Source organism: Hemicordylus capensis, chromosome 5 (assembly GCF_027244095.1).
Source record: "Hemicordylus capensis ecotype Gifberg chromosome 5, rHemCap1.1.pri, whole genome shotgun sequence".
Taxonomy (NCBI): domain Eukaryota; kingdom Metazoa; phylum Chordata; class Lepidosauria; order Squamata; family Cordylidae; genus Hemicordylus; species Hemicordylus capensis.
Genome location: NC_069661.1, coordinates 256,047,054 through 256,065,856, shown reverse-complemented (window position 1 = coordinate 256,065,856; position 18,803 = coordinate 256,047,054). Strand labels below are relative to the sequence as shown.

Sequence of the window (18,803 nt, the reverse complement as noted above, 5' to 3'; positions counted from 1 at the left end):
GGCCCATATCTTATTACAGCTGTTATGGGTTGACATTACATGAATTGTTTGCTTTATTTGTCACTTCCACTTTGGCAATTTCCATAACAAACTATTTTAAATCTATCCATCACTCAAACAGCTGTGACACCTTGTCTTGTGACTTGAAGTATGTGCACATGTTGCCTTTTGGCCGTATACGCATATACATTATCTGTGGTGGTCGCCAACCACTCTGTTTAGCATTTAAAAGTTTAAACTGCTGTTATCACAACCATTGTCCAATTGATTTGCACCAAACTTGGAGGACACAACTCATCCCCTAGTTGTGTCCCAAATTCCAGGGGGATTGAGCAGTTACTTTTAATTGTATAAGCGATAGAATGTTGTCGGCGTATAATGGCAGAATGTTGAAACAACTCATCTCAACCTGGCATGCCTGTGACAGTATAATCCTTGTTAAGACAGGGTATTCCGTGCTGTAAAACGTGTAGCAGCAGGACCAGAAAAAAATGGGGGCTGGGATACAGAAGGGGCAATGTGCATTTATGAATGGGCCAGCGATGTCCCGCAGGTTAGATTTCTGAAAAAGAAAGGGGGTGCAGTGGGAGGGAAGCTACTTCTCTGAGAAGGTGCCTGCTCCCCACCTCTCTGAAGCCACCCTTGAAAACAAGCAAAGAGTTTTGGGTAGAGTAGATAAGCAGGGCCACACAAGGCTTTGCTTTAGTTTAAACAGTTGCTTTCGTTTAACCCTCCCTTCTAACTTGGCAAAGAGGCACCTTTTTAACATGGTGATTCTCTTTATTTAGCAGGGGGCGAGTAACTGACCCTATCCACCCCCAGCACAGGACCTCCAGTGACTGCTGCTGGTGACTATCTTACGTTTCTTTTAGATTGTGAGCCCTTTGGGGACAGGGATCCATCTTATTTATTATTTCTCTGTGCAAACTGCTTTGGAAACTTCCATTGAAAAGCAGCATATAAATATTTGTTGTAGTAGTAGTAAATAGTCCTTCATGGGCACTTGCCTATGGGCTCCCCAGAGGCATCTGGTGGGCCACTGTGTGAAGCAGGATGCTGGACTAGATGGGCCTCCTTGGGCCTGATCCAGCAGGGCTGTTCTTATGTTCTTACTTAGGTCCTGTATTCTGAGATGGGGGCTGAAGTCAGGGTGAAGTCAAGAGGGTGAATTGCGCTTGGCGGATCCTATACCTCTACTCGTCTAGTGCTCCCACAGTTGTGTGCAGTGTGGAACTATGACATGTACCGCAATACTGGCTCATCTGTTCCATGTGCAACCAGCTACCTACTGTCTCACTGCTACCATGTGTACTATATGCTCAGAAAGCCTGCAAAAGTGGCCAAAGTAATCCAGCTTCTTCATCAAGGAACGCTGAACTTCATGACCTATAGAAATTGTGTAGGTGTGCACAATTCTACATTTCCTTTCCCCCTTGCCTAATGTATTCGGATCTTGCTGGTTGTGAGGAGGGGCTAGGGGTTCTTCAGGACTCTGGCGGCTCACTGTGGATGGCTGGGAACTGTCTCCTGTCCTGTCTTGAAGGCTGCTGAGCATGTAGCACTCTGCATCCCAAGATGTTGTATGTGCAGTTTCCTGCGCTGGCCTCAGAAGGGAAGTCAGAGGACTTGGCAAACTGAGGGGTAAGCAGCAGATAGTGCCGTCCATCCTTAGCCTGAGATAATTTCCCCAGAAGCCCTAGGCCTTTGGCTCTGTGCCTTGTGTGACATTTCACTGTGGGGAAGACAGTTCCGGGGCAGGGTTGGCATGTGGGGCAGATCCCCTCTCGATCAGCTGTCATGTTCCTAGAGTGACCCAAACAAAGCCTTGCATTAGTACAGAGGATGGAAGGGCACACTAAAGGGTAAAGAGCAGCCTCTGTTTCTTTCTTCAGAGCAACCTGTCTGTGGGGCTGTAATCTAAAACCAGAAGTTGAAACTACACTGTCACTTAAAATCTTCCAGTAGAGGATGCAGCTCTCATGCAGTATTCATGCGTTTCCTTCTCCAGCCGGGGCTGGTTTCATGTTCTACATGTGCTTGGTAATGTACCTCAATGCATGGAACCCCTTTGACTGGCAAGCATTATACCTGTCAGTGAGAACCAGAATAACTCATTGCATAAACATGAGGCTTAAGCCTGGGTTCAGGTCCCACCTGAGCCTTCAAGCCAGCAAGGCTCACTCTCTCACCTCACATTTCTCTCCTGCAAAATCTAAGTGTGTGCAAAGTCTGCTTTGCACACTGTGCAAAGCGTTTTGTTCTTTCAGGGTGCTGTGTACATGCCAGAAGCCTGCAGCCAACGCGCTGGTCAGTTATTTGGAATCCATGGACGATTCCACCACTCCCAGCCATGGGCTGTCGTCCTCTCTGCCCTTCTCCTCTCCCCTCATTCCTGGGACCACTTGCAGGTTCCAGCCCTAAGTTAGGGATTCTCAATCTTGGGGCTACAGATAATGTTGGATTGGACTTCAACACCCATCATCTCTAGCCAGAATAGCCAAAGGTTATTGTAGCTGGGTATGATGGGTGTTGTAGTCCAAGGGCTGTATCTGGGGACCCAAAGTTGGGACTCCTTGTCCTTGGCCCTCCAGCTGCACTTGGCCTCGCCTCCTGCTTCCCTCAGCCCGTGGTCCTTTCACCTTGTGTTCTAAACTTTCTTCCTGCCCTGCATCTCATGGAGATCTGAGCAGCTCAACTAATAGCCTCTCCGAGCCACTTCTCCCTGCCCCTGCTTCTCCCTGAATTAAAACTGGCGTGCCACTAAAAATGTTATTTGTGTGTGTGTGTGTGTGTGTGTGTGTGTTTGGGTTTTTTTAATAGCTTGGGGGAAGGACATAGACCTTGGTGTTTGGGGAGGGGGCATTTAACCTTTCCACCTGGTTCTGTAGTGCCAGTGAGAATGGCCCCCTGAAGCTTCTTTATTTTATTACATTTTTATACTGCCCCTTCCAAAAGCTCTGGGCAGTACGCAACAAGTAAAAACAAAAGCAAACAAACGCCAATTAAAACAAACTGCACAAAACAATATAAAAACACATTTAGAACAGTTCACAGCCATTTAAAACCAACTAAAATACTAAAAATACCTAAGAACAATTTGTAAGTCCCAGAAAGGAAGCTTTCCTCTGGGGCTTATAGCAACTTTGGGCGTGGGGCATGGCACAAGGGGGAAGGATTAAATCTCTTTTTCCACACACTGAAGTCTCTTGACCTTACACTTGCAGCTGCTATATTGATTTTAATACATTCAAACACAAATGACACATTTAGCATCACACCTGTTTTGACCCTGGCACTGGAACTGCTTAGGCAGCTGTTGCTGGAGACTTCTCCATCCTCACAAAAATCCCTCACTACATTATAAATAAACGAATAGCAAACCTCCATTTGCAAAATGGCCCCTAATCTATCTGTGGTTGCTGACAATGCGTGTCTTTATTCACATCCAAAGAATCCAGCCAGATCAGTAGGGCTCAGGTGAACATTGAGATACGGACTTTCATTCCCACTTGCATCAAGCCCTACACATGGGAAGACCCTGCAGTTAGATCTCTCCAACTAGGTCAGGATGAGTACAATTTGTGAGCTCTACCTGAAGGTCCCGTGAAGAGGGCCCGTTTCCAATGTTATTAACAGGCAAAATTAATGTACAGAGGTTGGGGAGGGCTTCTGTCCCCATGGTGGTGGTGGTGCTGCTCCCCCACCGCCACACACAGACATTCATTTTTCCAATGAAAGTATTGGAAAGGGGCTATTATACACAGTTACTGTGCATCATCTCCTACTGTGTGGGAGATGGCAATGGTCAACCCCTCTGGTGTTCTACCAAAGAAACTGACTTGATGGAACAACTTTACCTTACCTTACTGTGTGCTGTGAGGTTGAACAAATAAAGTATCATGATGAAATAAATCCCCTACCTTTAAGAACATAAAACAGCCCTGCTGGATCAGGCCCAAGGCCCATCTTGTCCAGCATCCCATTTCACACAGTGGCCCACCAGATGCCGCTGGAAGCCACAGGTAGGAGTTGAAAGGGGCATGCCCTCTTTCTTGCGGTTACTCCCCTGCAACTGGTACTCAGAGGCATCCTGCCTTTGAGGCTGGAGGTGGCCTATAGCCCTCCGACTAGTAGCTGTTGATGGACCTCTCCTCCATGAAGTTATCCAAACCCTTCTTCAAGCCATCCAGGTTGTTGACTGTCACCACATCTCGTGGCAGAGAATTCCACAAGTGGACTATGCGTTGTGTGAAAAAGTACCTCCATTTGCTGGTCCTAAATTTCTCAGCAATCAATTTCATGGGATGACCCCTGGTTCTAGTGTTATGGGAGAGGGAGAAGAATTTCTCTCTATCCACTTTCTCCACTCCATGCATTATTTTACAGACCTCTATCATGTCTCCCCGCAGTCGTCTTTTTTTCTAAACTAAAAGCCCCAGATGCTGTAGCCTCACCTTATAAGAAAGGTGCTCTAGCCCCCTGATCATCTTGGTTGCCCTCTTCTGCACCTTTTCAGGTCTCTTGATTCAATCCTCTTCTTTTCCTCTTTTGGAGTGCAAGAAAATGGTCGGGTGGGGCTTAATATTCCTAGATCTGCCCCACAAGCACTTGGGGTACAAATTGCTATGTGGGGGTCCCATGTTGCTCTGCAGCACATAAGAGCCTGTTCTTAGATGTTTATCTTATAATTTGTATTCGGTTATAATTTGTATTCGGCTGTTCTTCTAAGGAAGGGGTGTCAAACTGTGTCCCTCCTGCCGATGTTGGCCTACAGCTCCCATCATCCCTGGCTACTGGCCACTGTTGGGATGTTGGGAGTCATGGGTCAACAACTTCTGGAGAGTCACAGTTTGACGCCCTTGCTCTAAGGCTTTCAGAGCAGCGTATTTAACTTGGTGACAGACTCAGGACATATATTGGGACTGGACAGTAAGATCTTCAAGGCTACCCATGAGCTTAGAGCAGGGCCTCTTAACCTTGGGCCCCCAGATGTTCTTGGACTACAACTCCCATCAACTTCAGCCACAAAGGCCATGTCTGGAGATGATGAGAATTGTAGTCCAATAACATCTGGGGGCCCAAGGTTAAAAAACCCTGAGCAAAGTGTCTGTAGGAGCCTAGTTTGCCTACATCCAAGCCCTAAACTCATCATTGGATCCATGAGAGCTGATCTTAGGAAGCTAATGTGGTATCGTGGTTAGAGCGTTGGATTAGGACCGGAGAGACCCAAGTTCAAATCCCCATTCAGCCATGAAACTCACGAGGTGACTCTGGGCCAGCCACTGCTCTCTCAGCCTAGCCTACCTCACAAGGTGGTTGTGAAGATAAACCACCATGCACACTGCTCTGGGCTCCTTGAGGGAAGAGCGGGATCTAAATGTAAATAAATAAAAATAGTGATGATGAATGGTCCCCTTTGCTCAGCAGGGTTTGCTTTGGATTGCATTTGGATGGGTGACTACATGTGAGCACTGTAAGATATTCCCCTTAGCGGGTGGGACCATAGCTCAGTGGAAGAGCCCCTGCACACTTCCATGCAGAAAGTCCCAGGTTCACTCTGAGAGGGCTGAGAGAGACTCCTGCCTCACACCTTGGAAAGCTGCTGCCAGTCAGTGTAGACAGTACTGAGCAGGCGGGACCAATGGTCAGACTCAGTATAGGGCAGCTTCCTGGGCTCCTAACAGTGTCCCAAAGCAGCACCACTAGAGCCGATCATACAGTGTCCCAACTAAGCACCTCCCTCTCTGTGTCAACTGCACTTAAGCAGCTGAGTGCCTGGCTGTGTGTCAGCAGGCTGGACAGCTGGCAGACGAATGAGACTGGAAAGGACGGGCATGTCCTCTCGCGGCCCCCTGTTTTTTATGCACTTCCTCTAAAGAGTCTAGACTCTCCTGGGCAAGCTACTAGGCTAGACTGACTGCTGATCTGACTCTAGAGCAGGGAGAGGCAACCAGAGCCCTGGGAGCTGCCTCCTTTCAGATCCCTCAGCCCAAGGCTCCCTGCATTCTCCCGTGCCGGTGGGATGGAGTCCAAGGGCTCTTTCCCCTCTTCCTTTCAAGGCAGTCGCCTAACAAGGTTCTGTCGGAGCTCTTGCCGCCTGATACAACTTCTCAGCCACTCACTCCTGTGCAGAAGCCAAGGCCACATACAACAAGGGGCGAATAGCGGAGGTGAAGAAGCGGGGAGCGTGGCCAAAGTCTTGTTTACTCTTTGCCCCAGAGAGGAAGGGATTAAAGAGCCCTTTGCCCATGGAGAAGCCCAGCTGCTCCCCCTGGCTGGGCTAATGGGGAATGCAGAGGCTGCAGCTGTGGGGTGGGGTGTGCGTGTGCTGGGAGGAAGGACTGCTTAACCCCTCCCACTAGTTCTCCTCTGAACCTAGCTGGACGAAACGTTTTTTAAATAGCCTCGGGGTGCATCTGTGAAGCATGCATTCCCTCTTGCCCTGTGGATTTGCTCTGCAAGCGCCCTCTGCCCCAGCATCCACATAGGCAGTGTCTAGTTTGACCTTGGGTCTCGTTTTGGGCTCCTCGGGCTCCTCCTTCATGCAAAATCACCCCTGGTGCTTAGTAAAGCTGCCATGATGTGCACATGAGAATCACGTTTTGACAAAGCAAAGTACATCTTTAGTCCCTTGCTTGTGCCAGGCCTTTAAATGTGTGCACAGATTTCATTAAAAAAAATAAAAGAGCTTGCAGCCCCTCAAGAAAATGCCCTAGTCTTGGTTGGAGCTCTAGATCCTCAGCCTTGGGTCCCCAGATTTTGTTGGAGTACAACTCCCATCATCCTCAGCCACGATGGCCTCCCTGGTGTCGGGAGTGGTACTCCAACATCTTCTTGGGGCCTAAACTGGGGCACCTCTCTCTGGTGTTGAGAACCTGCTGCCTCTTGTGGAAGCCTCAGACTTCACGGATGGATGCTGCTCCTAGTGCATGCGCGGCACACTGAGGCATCCCAGAGGTGGTCCATGTGCAGGGAGGTCGAAGGCCTCTCTGAAGCTGGAGGCTGGGATTTGGGGTGTACAGAAAACATCCAGGTGTGCCTCTGTAAGCCAAATTCTTGATTAGACTTTGCACTGCATGGTATTGAATGAATTGGGCAAAAGGTTAGACCAGATATAGCATGAAAGATTTGGGTGAGTTTGTCTGTGGAGGGGATGTCAAGGAGTTCCACTTTAGTGTGTAACGAAACATGTGTAACAAGACACACTGCAGCTTAGTGGCGCTAACCTGTGTCCAATTTAAAGGTTCAAGTGGATTGCCACCTCATTCCAGTTATATAGCCAGCATGGTGTAGTGGTTAGCGTGCTGGACTAGGACCGGGAAGGCCCAGGTTCAAATCCCCATTCAGCCATGTTACTTGTTAGGTGACTCTGGGCTCCTCACTAGTGTGAGGAGCAACCTAACTATGTACACTGTTCTGGGCTCCTTGGAGGAAGGGGCGGGGAGGAAATGGAAAGATTGTGCCATCAAGACAGTGTTGACTCCTGGCGACTACAGAGCCATGTAGTTTTCTTGGTAGAATACAGGAGTGGTTTAGCATTGCCATCTCCTGCGCAGTATGAAATGATGCCTTTCAGCACGTTCCTATATCACTGTTGCCTGATATAGGAGTTTCTCATATTCTGGGAAACAGATCAGCGGGGATTCGAACCAACAGCTTTCTCCTCTCTAGGCAGGTTGCTTCTCCGCTGTGCCATTAGGTGGCTGCTTAAAGTGTGCCGTCAAGTCGATTTCGACTCCTGGCACCCACAGAGCCCTTTTTTCCCCCTTTTGGTAAAATACAGGAAGGATTTACCATTGCCTCCTCCTGTGCCGTATGAGATGATGCCTTTCAGCATCTTCCTGTATCTCTGCTGCCTGACATAGTAGCAGCACGGATTTGAACCGGCAACCTTCTCCTTGTTAGTCAAGCATTTCCCTGCTGCACCAAGAGTGGAATATAAAAATTCCTGAGGAGTGCTTCTGACTATTCTCTTGATGTAGATAGCAAGAGGAATGCTGTGCCTTTTCCAGCTTTTTGGACTGGAGGTCTTGCAATATAATTAGAGGGTGCCAAGCTGTGCTCTGCTTCCTGTGAAACTGTCCAAGTGAGCATGTGTTCTAAAAATGGGAGAGATCAAGGCATCAGTTAATTCAAGGACAAGGATGAACGCTGAATCAAAGGGCTTCACAGGGTTCGAACTGGCCAGCTAGGAGTGTGGCGGTAGGTGGTGAAATAGGTAAGGTGTGAGATCCAGGAGCTAGGCATTATGGCTTGACAGATTCATGGAGGACAGGTCAATCAATGGCTACTAGTCTGGTGTCTATAGGCCACCTCCAGCCTCAGAGGCAAGATGCCTCTCAATATCAGTTGCAGAGGAGAGAGGCCATGCCCTCAGCTCCTGCCTGTGGGCTTCTCAGAGGCATCTGGTGGGCCACTGTGGGAAACAGGATCAGGCTTGGGCCTGATCCAGCAGGGCTGATGTTAGGCATTTGGAGAGAGTGTGTGCAGCAGGAACCATCTGAAGGCATAGTCCAGACTAGCACACTGAGTCCAAAGAATACATTGATTGATTGATTAAGTGCTATCAAGTCGGTGTCGACTCTTAGCGACCACATAGATAGATTCTCTCCAGGATGATCTGTCTTCCGCTTGGCCTTGAAGGTCTCTCAGTGGTCCCTTCATTGCTGTCGTAATCGAAAATCATAGAGAGAGAGAGGTAATTGCATCAGCGTTACCTTAGCCCAGCCTGAAGCTATTATAATGGTGAATCTTGAGAATGGTTAGCCTTTAAAACACATTTAGTTTTAATGTGTTACTTAAAACTAAACTAGTTGGGTAGCAGTGCAAGTCCAGAGGTTTGCTAGACAGAGTGCTGTGTGAATCTCTATACACAGTTCTCAAACAAAATTTCTGTCAAGTCTTAAGAACAGAAGAGCAGCCCTGCTGGATCAGGCCCAAGGAAGCCTATCCAGTCCAGCATCCTGTTTCACACCGTGGCCCACCAGGTGCCTCTGAGAAGCCCACAGGCAAGAGGTGAGGGCCTGCGCCCTCTCCTTTCCCAGTATCTTGTTGAAGTATCTGGAACGGACCTTTTGGCCTAATCCCATTCTTTCCCCTCATTTCTCTCTCCTCCTGTATTTCCTTTCCTCTAGCAGAAGCTATTAATGGAGGAACACACGGTGACGCAGACGGAACACATGGCCACCATTGAGGCCCATGCTGTGGCCCAGCAGGTGCAGCAGGTTCACGTGGCCACCTACACAGAGCACAACATGCTCAGCGCAGACGAAGACTCGCCGTCGTCTCCTGAGGACACATCCTATGATGACTCTGACATTCTCAACTCCACAGCTACCGATGAGGTGACTGCCCACCTGGCCGCTGCAGGTAAGGTCGCTCATACACTTCTGTCTCGTCACTCCCCCAACTGCCCTGCACCCTTTTAGGAGTTGCAAGTGTTTCTTGAGGGTTTTGAGTAGTTTCGCCTTTGCGTGGGTATGCCTGGCTGGGTGGGGCAATGATGGTCATTTTTAAGATCTCAGACTTCCAAAGAAGAGGTATCAGATTCATATGAAAACCAAAAAGGTTAGATGCTGATGCTACTTTTTGCAAGGAGAAAAATACACATTTTGAGCCCTGAAGTATAAAGTTGGGTGTATCTTCCTCATCTGCTACTACTACAACAAATATTTATGTAATGCTTTTCAACAAAAGTGCTCAAAGCAGTTTACAAAAGGTCGATAGGTAGATAAAGTGGTTCCCAATCCCCGAAGGACTCACAGTCTAAAAAGAAACATGAGGTAGACACCAGCAACAGCCACTGGAGGGATGCTGTGCTGGGGCTGGAGAGGGCCAGTTGTTCTCCCCCTACTAAATATAAAAGAACCACCACTTTAAAAGATGCCTCTTTTCTCATTTCAGATAATACATGCTTTAACTCCTCATACCACCAAGAGTAGGAGTGAAAGCCCGTATTATCTGAAAGGTTAATATGGCCACATCCTCCAAGTGACAATTCTCTTCTATCTAGCAGGGGGAGAGCAACTGGTCCTATCCAACCCCAGCACCATATACTTCCAATGGCTGTTACTGGTGTCTGCTTTATCGTTCCTCTTAGATTGTGAGCCCTTTTGGGACAGGGAGCCACCTCATCTGTCAATAGCACTTTGAGCACTTTTGTGGAGGAGACTTCAGTGAGGTCCACAAGCTCCTTCAGAATTTGCACCATTACATCTGTACATCCATGCAGCTGCGTAACTTCTAGTACTTTTCTATGCAGTCTTCCTCAAATGAGATGGGAGATTTCAGACGGATTTCAGAGTATCTGATTTCTAGGATCCTGAGTTAACCGTGTCTTTTATTTGTTTGACTTTTGCTAACAAACAGAATTAGCAGCACATTAATGTGAATTGATGTAAAGATGCAAATTAAGTTGCATCTTTTAATTTAATGCAAATTAAGGTACATCTAAATTAAAGTGGTCAGATGGGATTTGAAACAAATAGATAAATCTCACTCAGCACCGCCACCTCTGTGAAGAGGCACAAATGCAGGCACACCATTATTCATGAGTTGACAGTTTCCAAACTTGACTATTGTTGTGTTCTGTCTAGTACCCGTTTAATAGGAAAGAGAGGGAAAGAAGGAGGAGGAGGAAAATGGAGTTGTTTCTGAGTAAAGACTTAGTTAAACCAAGTTAAGACTACTTTGTGTTTATGAGGGAAGCAGGTATAAAACAGCCATCAAAGCTGCTCTGGAATCCTTTCTAAAAAGCATTTCATTTTTCTGCTGTTTGCAAGTTAATTTTACAGAAGTGGGTAAGGAAACTGTCTTTCCTCTCGCTGAGTGTTTCAGCCTCTTCTTGGGAGTGAAGCTGTAACCAGCAGGGGGCAGTCCTGTACAACCACAACCACAACTGACTGGGCTTCTCTCCCTATTTCTAATCTGATGACGTCTCCATGTTGAAATTAGGAATACTGATTTACAGCTATGAACAACTTTACTTGGCAGGATGCTTATGGGGATGGCTACTTGGAGAAAAGTGAAGCACTTTGCTCACAAATATTTCTAGAGAGGAGATAGACCTGCTCTTTAACCTATGAAATGCTCTGTGGAATTGTACAGATGGTCTGCTGTGGCATGTGTGGTCCTGGATGCTTCAGCCTGTGCTCCATTCAAGGTTCAAGGTTCTTCTTTTGTTCACAGGCCCAGTAGGAATGGCAGCTGCGGCTGCTGTGGCAACAGGTAAAAAACGGAAACGCCCGCACGTTTTTGAGTCTAACCCCTCAATCCGCAAGAGGCAGCAGACACGTTTGTTACGGTAAGGGCATGAGAACAACTGGCCCGTCTAGCCCTGTATTGTCCACCCTGACTGGCCGCGGTTCTGCAGGGTCTCTGGTGCAGGTCTTCCCCAGCCCTGCTCACTGGGCCAAGAGGCACCTTTTAAACATGGTGAGTCTCTTTATTGAGCAGGGGGAGAGCAACTGGCCCTCTCCATCCCCAGCACAGCATCCCTCCAGTGACCGTTGCTGGTGTCCACTGTTCCCTCTAAGGCATGCACATGTGTGCATGTGCTCACAAGTTTTTGGATGTCCGCTCCGTTCAATTTAGATCCCGCTCAGGTTGCATCAGGAAGGCCCCACTCTGAATGCAGGTGCACACACACTGCCTGGATACTGCCGCCCAGAACAAAACTCATTCTGCACGGAGATGAACAAAATGAGAGGGACCACTGCTGGTGTCTGTCTTATGTTTCTTTTTAGGATGTTAGCCCTTTGGGGACAGGGAGCCATCCTTTCTTTCTTTCTTTTCTGTGTTCTCCTCAAAGAACGGCTCACTGACATGGGGATATATTAATCTGACTTCCGCTGAGTCATGCCATCTAGCCCAATATTGTCTGCTGTCGCTGGCAGCAGCTATCTCCTATATCTTAAGTGAAGAAGGATCTTTTCCAGCCCTGCCAGCTGAGACACCAGGCTTTGGATCTTGGGCCTTCTGCATGCAAAGCATGTGCTCTGCTCACCGAGCGGCTCCATTGTGGGTCTGGTTCCCAAGAGGCTGTGCGTGGACCTATGGAACAGGGTCGCTGTTGCCGTTGATTCTGGATCTGAGACAAGTGAAGTGGCCCCTGAAAATGGGAGAGGTTAATGAGAGCTTATTTGGGGGGAAGAGGCACGGGGCATTCCTTCAGTTTAAGCTAGCAAATGGGAGACTATTAACTTGGTTTGGGTGTGGCTGCTTATGCACCAGGACCTACATTTTCCTCTCTCTAGGCCCCACACCCAGCTTTTTCTCCCTGGGCAGCTCATCAACAGGAGAAATTGAGGTCCAGCTGGTTGCCAATATTTTCTGTGCAAGGGTGAAGGATGGCTCGAGATCAGGGCTGACCCAAAGGTTTTTGGTGCCCTGGGCGAAGTTTAACTTGGGCACTCCCCCAGCTGAGAAGTGCAGAGACCCGGCTTTAATTTGAGCGGCTCCGGCCACCCATTTGCTGGGTCAAATGACCAGCCCATACAGCTGACCAGTGAATGACTAGCCCGTACTGGTTTGGGGATACAGTGGGAGAGGGGAAAGAGCTGAGGAGCTTGGAGCCCACCCAGCATCCACCCTTCCTCCGCTGCTGCTGCTGCTGCTGCTGCTTCCGCTTCCGCTTCCGCTTCCTCCCCCATTTCAATAATGCAGGCCCTGCAATCCTCTGGGCCAGCCAAACTCTCTGTCTCCCTGAGAGGCAGCTCTCAAAGGTGCTGCGAGGAGCTTCCTTCCACAACCAACCGGGCTTGACTGCAGCCCAGCCAATTGTCACGCACTCCTTGGTTTGAGGTCCAAGCACTTGAGAAACCAGGATGGAGGCTCCTGCCTGAGCAGCCGCAGCAGTTACAGAGCCGAGGGAGGCAGGGCGCAGTGAGTGGGGAGGAGGTGGGAAGCAAGCCAGAGACCAGCTAGGAGGCAGGCCAAGGATCTGTGGCAACCCCCAAGAACTAGTGCCAAGGTCAGCCGAGTGGACTGGCTAGCCCCGCTTGAGATCACAAATGGGTGTGCTTCAGACAGGAGGCGTAAATGCCTGCCTGGAGGCGGTGATGGGCTGGATGAGGGATAACAATCTGAGACTGAATCCAGATAAGATGGAGGTACTTATTGTGCTGGGTGATGACTCAGGAGGTGATTTTGATCTGCCTGTTGTGGATGGGTTAGGGTTTCCAGAAGGAAGAGGCACGCAGTCTGCGGGTGCTTCTGGATGCAAACCTCTCCCTGGTGTCCCGGATTGAGGCAGTGGCCAGAGGTGCCTTCTATCAGCTTCGGTTGATACACCAGCTGTGTCCATTTCTTGAGATAAATGATCTCAGAACAGTAGTACATCTGCTGGTCACCCCCAGACTTGACTACTGCAATGCGCTCTATGTGGGGCTGCCTTTGTACATAGTCCAGACACTGCAGTTGGCCCCAAATGCAGCAGCCAGGTTAGTCTCTGGGTCATCTTGGAGAGACCATATCGCTCCTATCTTAAAAGATCTATACTGGCTGCTGACAAGTTTCCAGGCAAAATACAAAGTCTTGGTTATAACCTATAAAACCCTAAACGGCTTAGGCCCTGGGTATTTAAGAGAACGTCTTCTTCGCTATGAGCCTCACCACCCATTGAGATCATCTGGAGAGGTTCGTCTGCAGTTGCCACTGGCTCGTCTGGTGGCTACTCGGGGACAGACCTTCTCCATTGCTGCCCTGAGGCTTTAAAACGCGCTCCCTGCTGAAATAAGAGCCTCCCCATCTCTGACAATTTTTAAAAAGGCAGTCAAGAGACATTTGTTCACCCAGGCTTTTACTTAGATACTATTTTAATAGTTCGATGGTTTTTAATAGTTTTTAGTGTTGTTTTACATTTTAAATTATGGTAATGGTTTAACTTTATTATTTGTTTGCATTATTTTGTTGTGAATTGCCTGGAGACTTGCATTTTGGGCAGTACACAAATATGTTAAATAAATAAAATAAAATAAAATAAAATAAATGCAGCTTCCCACCTCATGAGAAAAGGAGCAGTTTGATTCAGGATTGCATCAGGTTCTCCTGCACAGAGCCCCAGAACCTATTTTCTGATGCTCAGGTTCAGCCCCAGAACATGTGAACCAATAATCTAGGAAAGGTGTGGGGTTTTTTAGTATTGTGCATGAGGCACTTGGGTTCGAGTGCTGTCTACCTTCCCAGGCTATGAGGGGTGACAAGTATCTCTCAGCACAAGAAGCTGCAGGCAGGCAGGCAAACAGCCTAGAAACACAGTGGAAGAGTCACGTGGCCTTCCTTGGGAACAGTGGTTCAGCATGAGGGGGTACAGCAGAGCTTTATAGGAGGCAGTAGCAAGGAACAGGCTCTCTGGCATGGCTAATCCCTGGGACCAGGAGGGGTCTGGTCTGCGGTGGTAGTAACCCATCTTGCTGAGACCCAAACCGTGACTGCCCCACAAGGGTCCTGATCCAAACCCTGCCTCCAGATGCTGCCAAACCAGCTCTGCATGCCTGAGATTTAAAGGGAAGGGCTTTCAAGTTGGAAGGTGTGGAGGGTTTTTAAAAGACCGTTTGGAGTCCTGGAACCTCTGCCAGGCAGATGGATGGGTGATTCACATACTCTCTTCCTTTTCCCTATGAAGCAGTCAGCATGACGGGAAGGAGCAGAGAGTAAAGCTCTTGCCTCCAAGGTTTTGTCTGGTTTCTTGCACAGACTTATCTGTGTGCCATTTTAATATGTGTAGTTATTTATTGGGATTTCTGGCCCACGTTATCGTTGCTCCAAGGGCAAGTAACAGTGGTTTAAAAGATAAATGTTATCAGAGGTGCTCTTCCCCCTTGACTTCTTCCGGTCAGAAGTCCAAGGCCTCCCTTCACCCTAGGGCCCCCCAAATCCTCCTTAGTCTGTCCCGGGTGGTGTGGTTGCTGCGCTGACCTCTGCTTAAGAGACAGGAGGGAGTGGGGAAAGAAACGTGTGGGATGGGAAGTTGCGTGTTGAAATGTTTCTGCTAATGCATATTTGCATAAATAGACCTGTTTTATGTTCTTACATACTTGTGAGTTCAGTTGCTGTTTGTGCCCTCAAGAACCCACGTGCTAAAAATACTGCATGTGTCACGGTGTGTGTGTGTGTGTGTGTGTGTGTGTGTGTGTGTGTGTGTGTGTGTGTGTATAGGGGGGATGATGCTTAACTTGCAGGGGGTGGGATGGGCTCTAAAGGCCTTTAGATCCAGGCTCCAAAATTACTAGGTGCACCTCTGAATGTTACATTTGTTTCAGTGACTTGAAATATTGAAATGAATAATGGGCCACTTCAGTCCACTTCCACCCTTCTGTCAGAGCTCCCTCTTTTTCTTCTTCATGGAAATGACTTTGCTAAAATGCTGCTGAGGCATGTCCACTCCCGGATAAGGAGAGCAGTCAGGAAAATGTTGATCTCTGTGGGAATTGTTTGTGCCCAAGGTCTTGAGCGGTTGCGAATGCCAGCGGTTGTGCTGCCTTCCGTTGGTTACAAATCCACCTTTTCTTCTGTGTTGAAAATTGCAGTGTATGCCCCCCCAAAAAATGTGGGGTAATGCTTGGAACCCAATACATGCATCTCTTGGAATTTGCTGAGAAGAACAAAGTTAAGTGCTAGTTGAGAGCACTTTTGTTCCCACAGAAGGACTTTCCCTCAAGGGGCTCTGATGCAACGCTCTGCTAAATAGATCCTTTCCCCTCGGCCTGCTGTTGCAATGTGTGGCTGAGTCTTGCTCAATGCGGCTTGGTGGCAGTGGAATAATTCCAGCCTTGCTTTTGTGCAGGTTTGTGGACGCAAGGCTTGGTGTCACACCCGTAGAGGGCGCATCACATCAGTACCATAGGCTGCTTGGAATGGTGCATCCTGCCACCTGCCCTCTTGATCCTTGTCCAACATGGCTTATACTATCTGGCTGCTGTAGAGGGCCTGGTAGAGATTATAAATGCTTCTTTGTCTCAAGGAAGCAACCATTACACCGCTTCTGAAGAAGCCTGCCTTGGATCCCTTGGAGTGAAGCAACTACAGGCCTGCCTCCAACCTTCCGTGGCTGGGCAAGGTGACTGAGAGGGTGGTGGCCTCCCAGCAACAGGAGGTCTTGGAGGAAACTGATTATCCAGACCCATTTCAAATTGGCTTTTGGGCAGGCTATGGGATGGAAACTGCCTTAGTCATCCGGGTGGATGATCTCCAACTGGGAATTGACAGAGGGAGTGTGACTCTGTTTGTCCTTTTGGATCTCTCAGCGGTCTTCGATACTATCAACCATAGTATCCTTTCTTTTCAAACAACTCTGCATGTGCTAGAGCCAAGGAGATGGTTTTGGGGGCAAAAGGAAGCTGGGATTTTCAGAAGTGTGCATATCCCTCACGTCCAGATGCATGGCATCCCAGAAGATAAATAGCCTCCCCTGTTGGGTTGGAAGATGAATCATTTCTCCCCATTACATAATTGATTCCATGCCCCTCCCTGGGAATTTCCTCCCCATCCACAGAAGCAGAAGGAGGAAACTTGAATAGTACCATGTCATGAGGGCCAGAGATAATTTGTGTATACAAATATGCATACAAGTTGCTGGTTTAATAATTTGCATACTATTTGCATAGACATAATAGGGCCAGGCCATGCGGGTGTTGCCTTTCTCCGTTGCTCTAGAAGCCTAAAGCTCAGTCTGCAGAAGCAGCTGTCCTTAGAGAGCACCTGCTGAACCGCCCCCTCTCTGGGCACCTTTGAAGGTCAAGTGGCATGGAAGAGAGTTGGCAGACGCTGGCAAGATCAGTGGCTCTCAAGTCACTGCTCTGTTGTCCTGTGATAACTGGTCATCTAAGGAAGACTGACATTTCCCTTTTCAGTGCATAGACTTCACGGTTCCCTAGACAGGAACAGTGATTTGTATATCATTGCTGCTGATGATGATATTCGGCATTAAAATTGCACTGTAGAGTTTTCGGAGTGCTGCACATGTGCATTCTCATTAATCCTTGCAACAGCCCTTAAGGTAGGCGAGTGTTGTCATCCCCATATTGCAGATGTTGGACTGAGGCTAAGAGAGAGGGTGGCTTGCCTGGCCTGAGGCAAGCTAGTCCTGTTTAGGCTGGAACGAGATGTGTCTACAAAATGTGCAAACCCTGACTGTCTTAAATGCTTATACATAGTAAAGGTAAAGTGTGCCGTTGAGTCGGTGTCTGCTCCTGGCGCCCACAGAGTCCTGTGGTTGTCTTTGGTAGAATACAGGAGGGGTGGACCATTGCCTCCTCCCATGCAATATGAGATAATGCCTTTCAGCATCTTCCTATATTGCTGCTGCTCGATATAGGGGTTTCCCATAGCGGGGATTCAAACCGACAACCTCTGGCTTAGTAGTCAAGCCATTTCCCCGCTGCTCCATTAGGTGGCTCTCTACCATACTGCCATAATAAACACTGTTAGGAAAATCTAGATGTTGGAAAGAGCTTTTCGTATGGTGAACCATCATGTCTCTCCTTTTCTTTTTTGTCTATGGGCACAGGAAGCTCCGTGCCACTCTGGACGAATACACCACCCGTGTGGGGCAGCAGGCCATCGTCCTGTGCATCTCGCCCTCCAAACCCAACCCTGTTTTTAAAGTGTTTGGAGCAGCACCGCTGGAGAATGTGGTAAGACTCTTGCAACCCCTTTGCTCCACCTGCTGAAGGATGAACCTGAGGGGTACCCCCCACCTCTGATGTTGAGTTGTTGCTTGCCTCCACACACATCCCAGGTCAATTCAGAATAGAGGGGCTCTGAACATGTTCCCTCCCTCCCTCCATCCCCGCCCCCCCTCTCTCTCCTCCCTCCCTCCCTCCCTCCCGGATGTGGGTCACTGTGCCTTGAATTGAGGAAGGGTAATAAGGAAGATCCAAACTTCTTGTAGGCACCCCTGTCCCTTGGCAGCCTGTTCCACTGTTGAATTCCTGAATGTTTGGACTAAATTTACCTTCCTGCAGTTGAAACTCACAGCTGCCCCTCCAGTCCCTCGTAGACGGAGATGAGCAATTGACCCACATCTCTTTCTGATACAGCTGGAAAGCTGTTGGCATGTCGCCTCTCATCTTTTCTCTCCCTCTCCCTCTTCCCTTTTCTTCTCTCTCCCCTGTGGCTGAACATGCCCAGCCGGTTTTGTTGTCCTCTGAATCCTTCCTGACTTGCCCACACAGGGTCCTAGGCGGCATGTGGAGACTAGGAGGCCTTCGCCTGTCACAGGGCCAGCCTGTGATGGAGCTCCCAGTGAGGACTGGCCCATGGGTCAAAAGGCATCCCTGACAGACATGTGTGAGCAGCTGTTTGGAGCGATCCTGCACTGCCTGCGAACTCCTCTTGAACTCCTCATAGTGCTCTCCTTGCTGGTGTTGCCAGTAGTTTCATCATCTGGCTCACTTCGATGCACTCCTATTCTGAGGGCTTTGGGGCCAATGGGTATTTTTCCCTGGCAGCTGCGGCACTGTTTGCTCGCTCGGCTATGCAGCGCCAGGAGGAAGGGGAGAGCGCCCCCCCCTCCGGTTACTTAGCATCCTCTTCTCTCCTGCTGCTCTTCGTCTTGTTTACCTGAGCCCTTCCGATTCCCCACAGGTGCGCAAGTACAAGAGCATGATCCTGGAAGATCTGGAGTCAGCACTCTTAGAGCATGCACCTGCGCCACAAGAGGTTAACTCGGAGCTGCCACCTCTAACCATCGATGGGATTCCAGTCTCTGTGGACAAGATGACCCAGGTGAGCAACCACAAAAGGTGGGAACTGGCGGGGGCGGGGGGAAGCAACCAAGGGGAGCTGTGAAAGCGTCTTGGGCC

The 18,803-nt window shown here is 48.8% G+C and overlaps 1 protein-coding gene across 6 annotated transcripts in view; it reads left to right on the top strand.

Annotated features, from left to right (window-relative positions):
* The window catches only part of NRF1 (nuclear respiratory factor 1), a 76,695-nt gene that overhangs the window by 9,032 nt on the left and 48,860 nt on the right, over positions 1-18,803 (top strand). For 3 of the 6 annotated variants that reach the window (XM_053257457.1, XM_053257458.1, XM_053257454.1), the window contains 4 exons: positions 9,135-9,369; positions 11,188-11,302; positions 17,507-17,633; positions 18,586-18,726. In XM_053257457.1, the coding sequence (XP_053113432.1) occupies positions 9,147-9,369; positions 11,188-11,302; positions 17,507-17,633; positions 18,586-18,726 (606 nt within the window). In that variant the 5' untranslated portion in view covers positions 9,135-9,146. Of the gene's footprint in view, positions 1-7,013; positions 7,044-9,134; positions 9,370-11,187; positions 11,303-17,506; positions 17,634-18,585; positions 18,727-18,803 lie in introns of those variants that run through there. The other 3 variants (XM_053257455.1, XM_053257453.1, XM_053257456.1) reach the window with 3 other exon arrangements.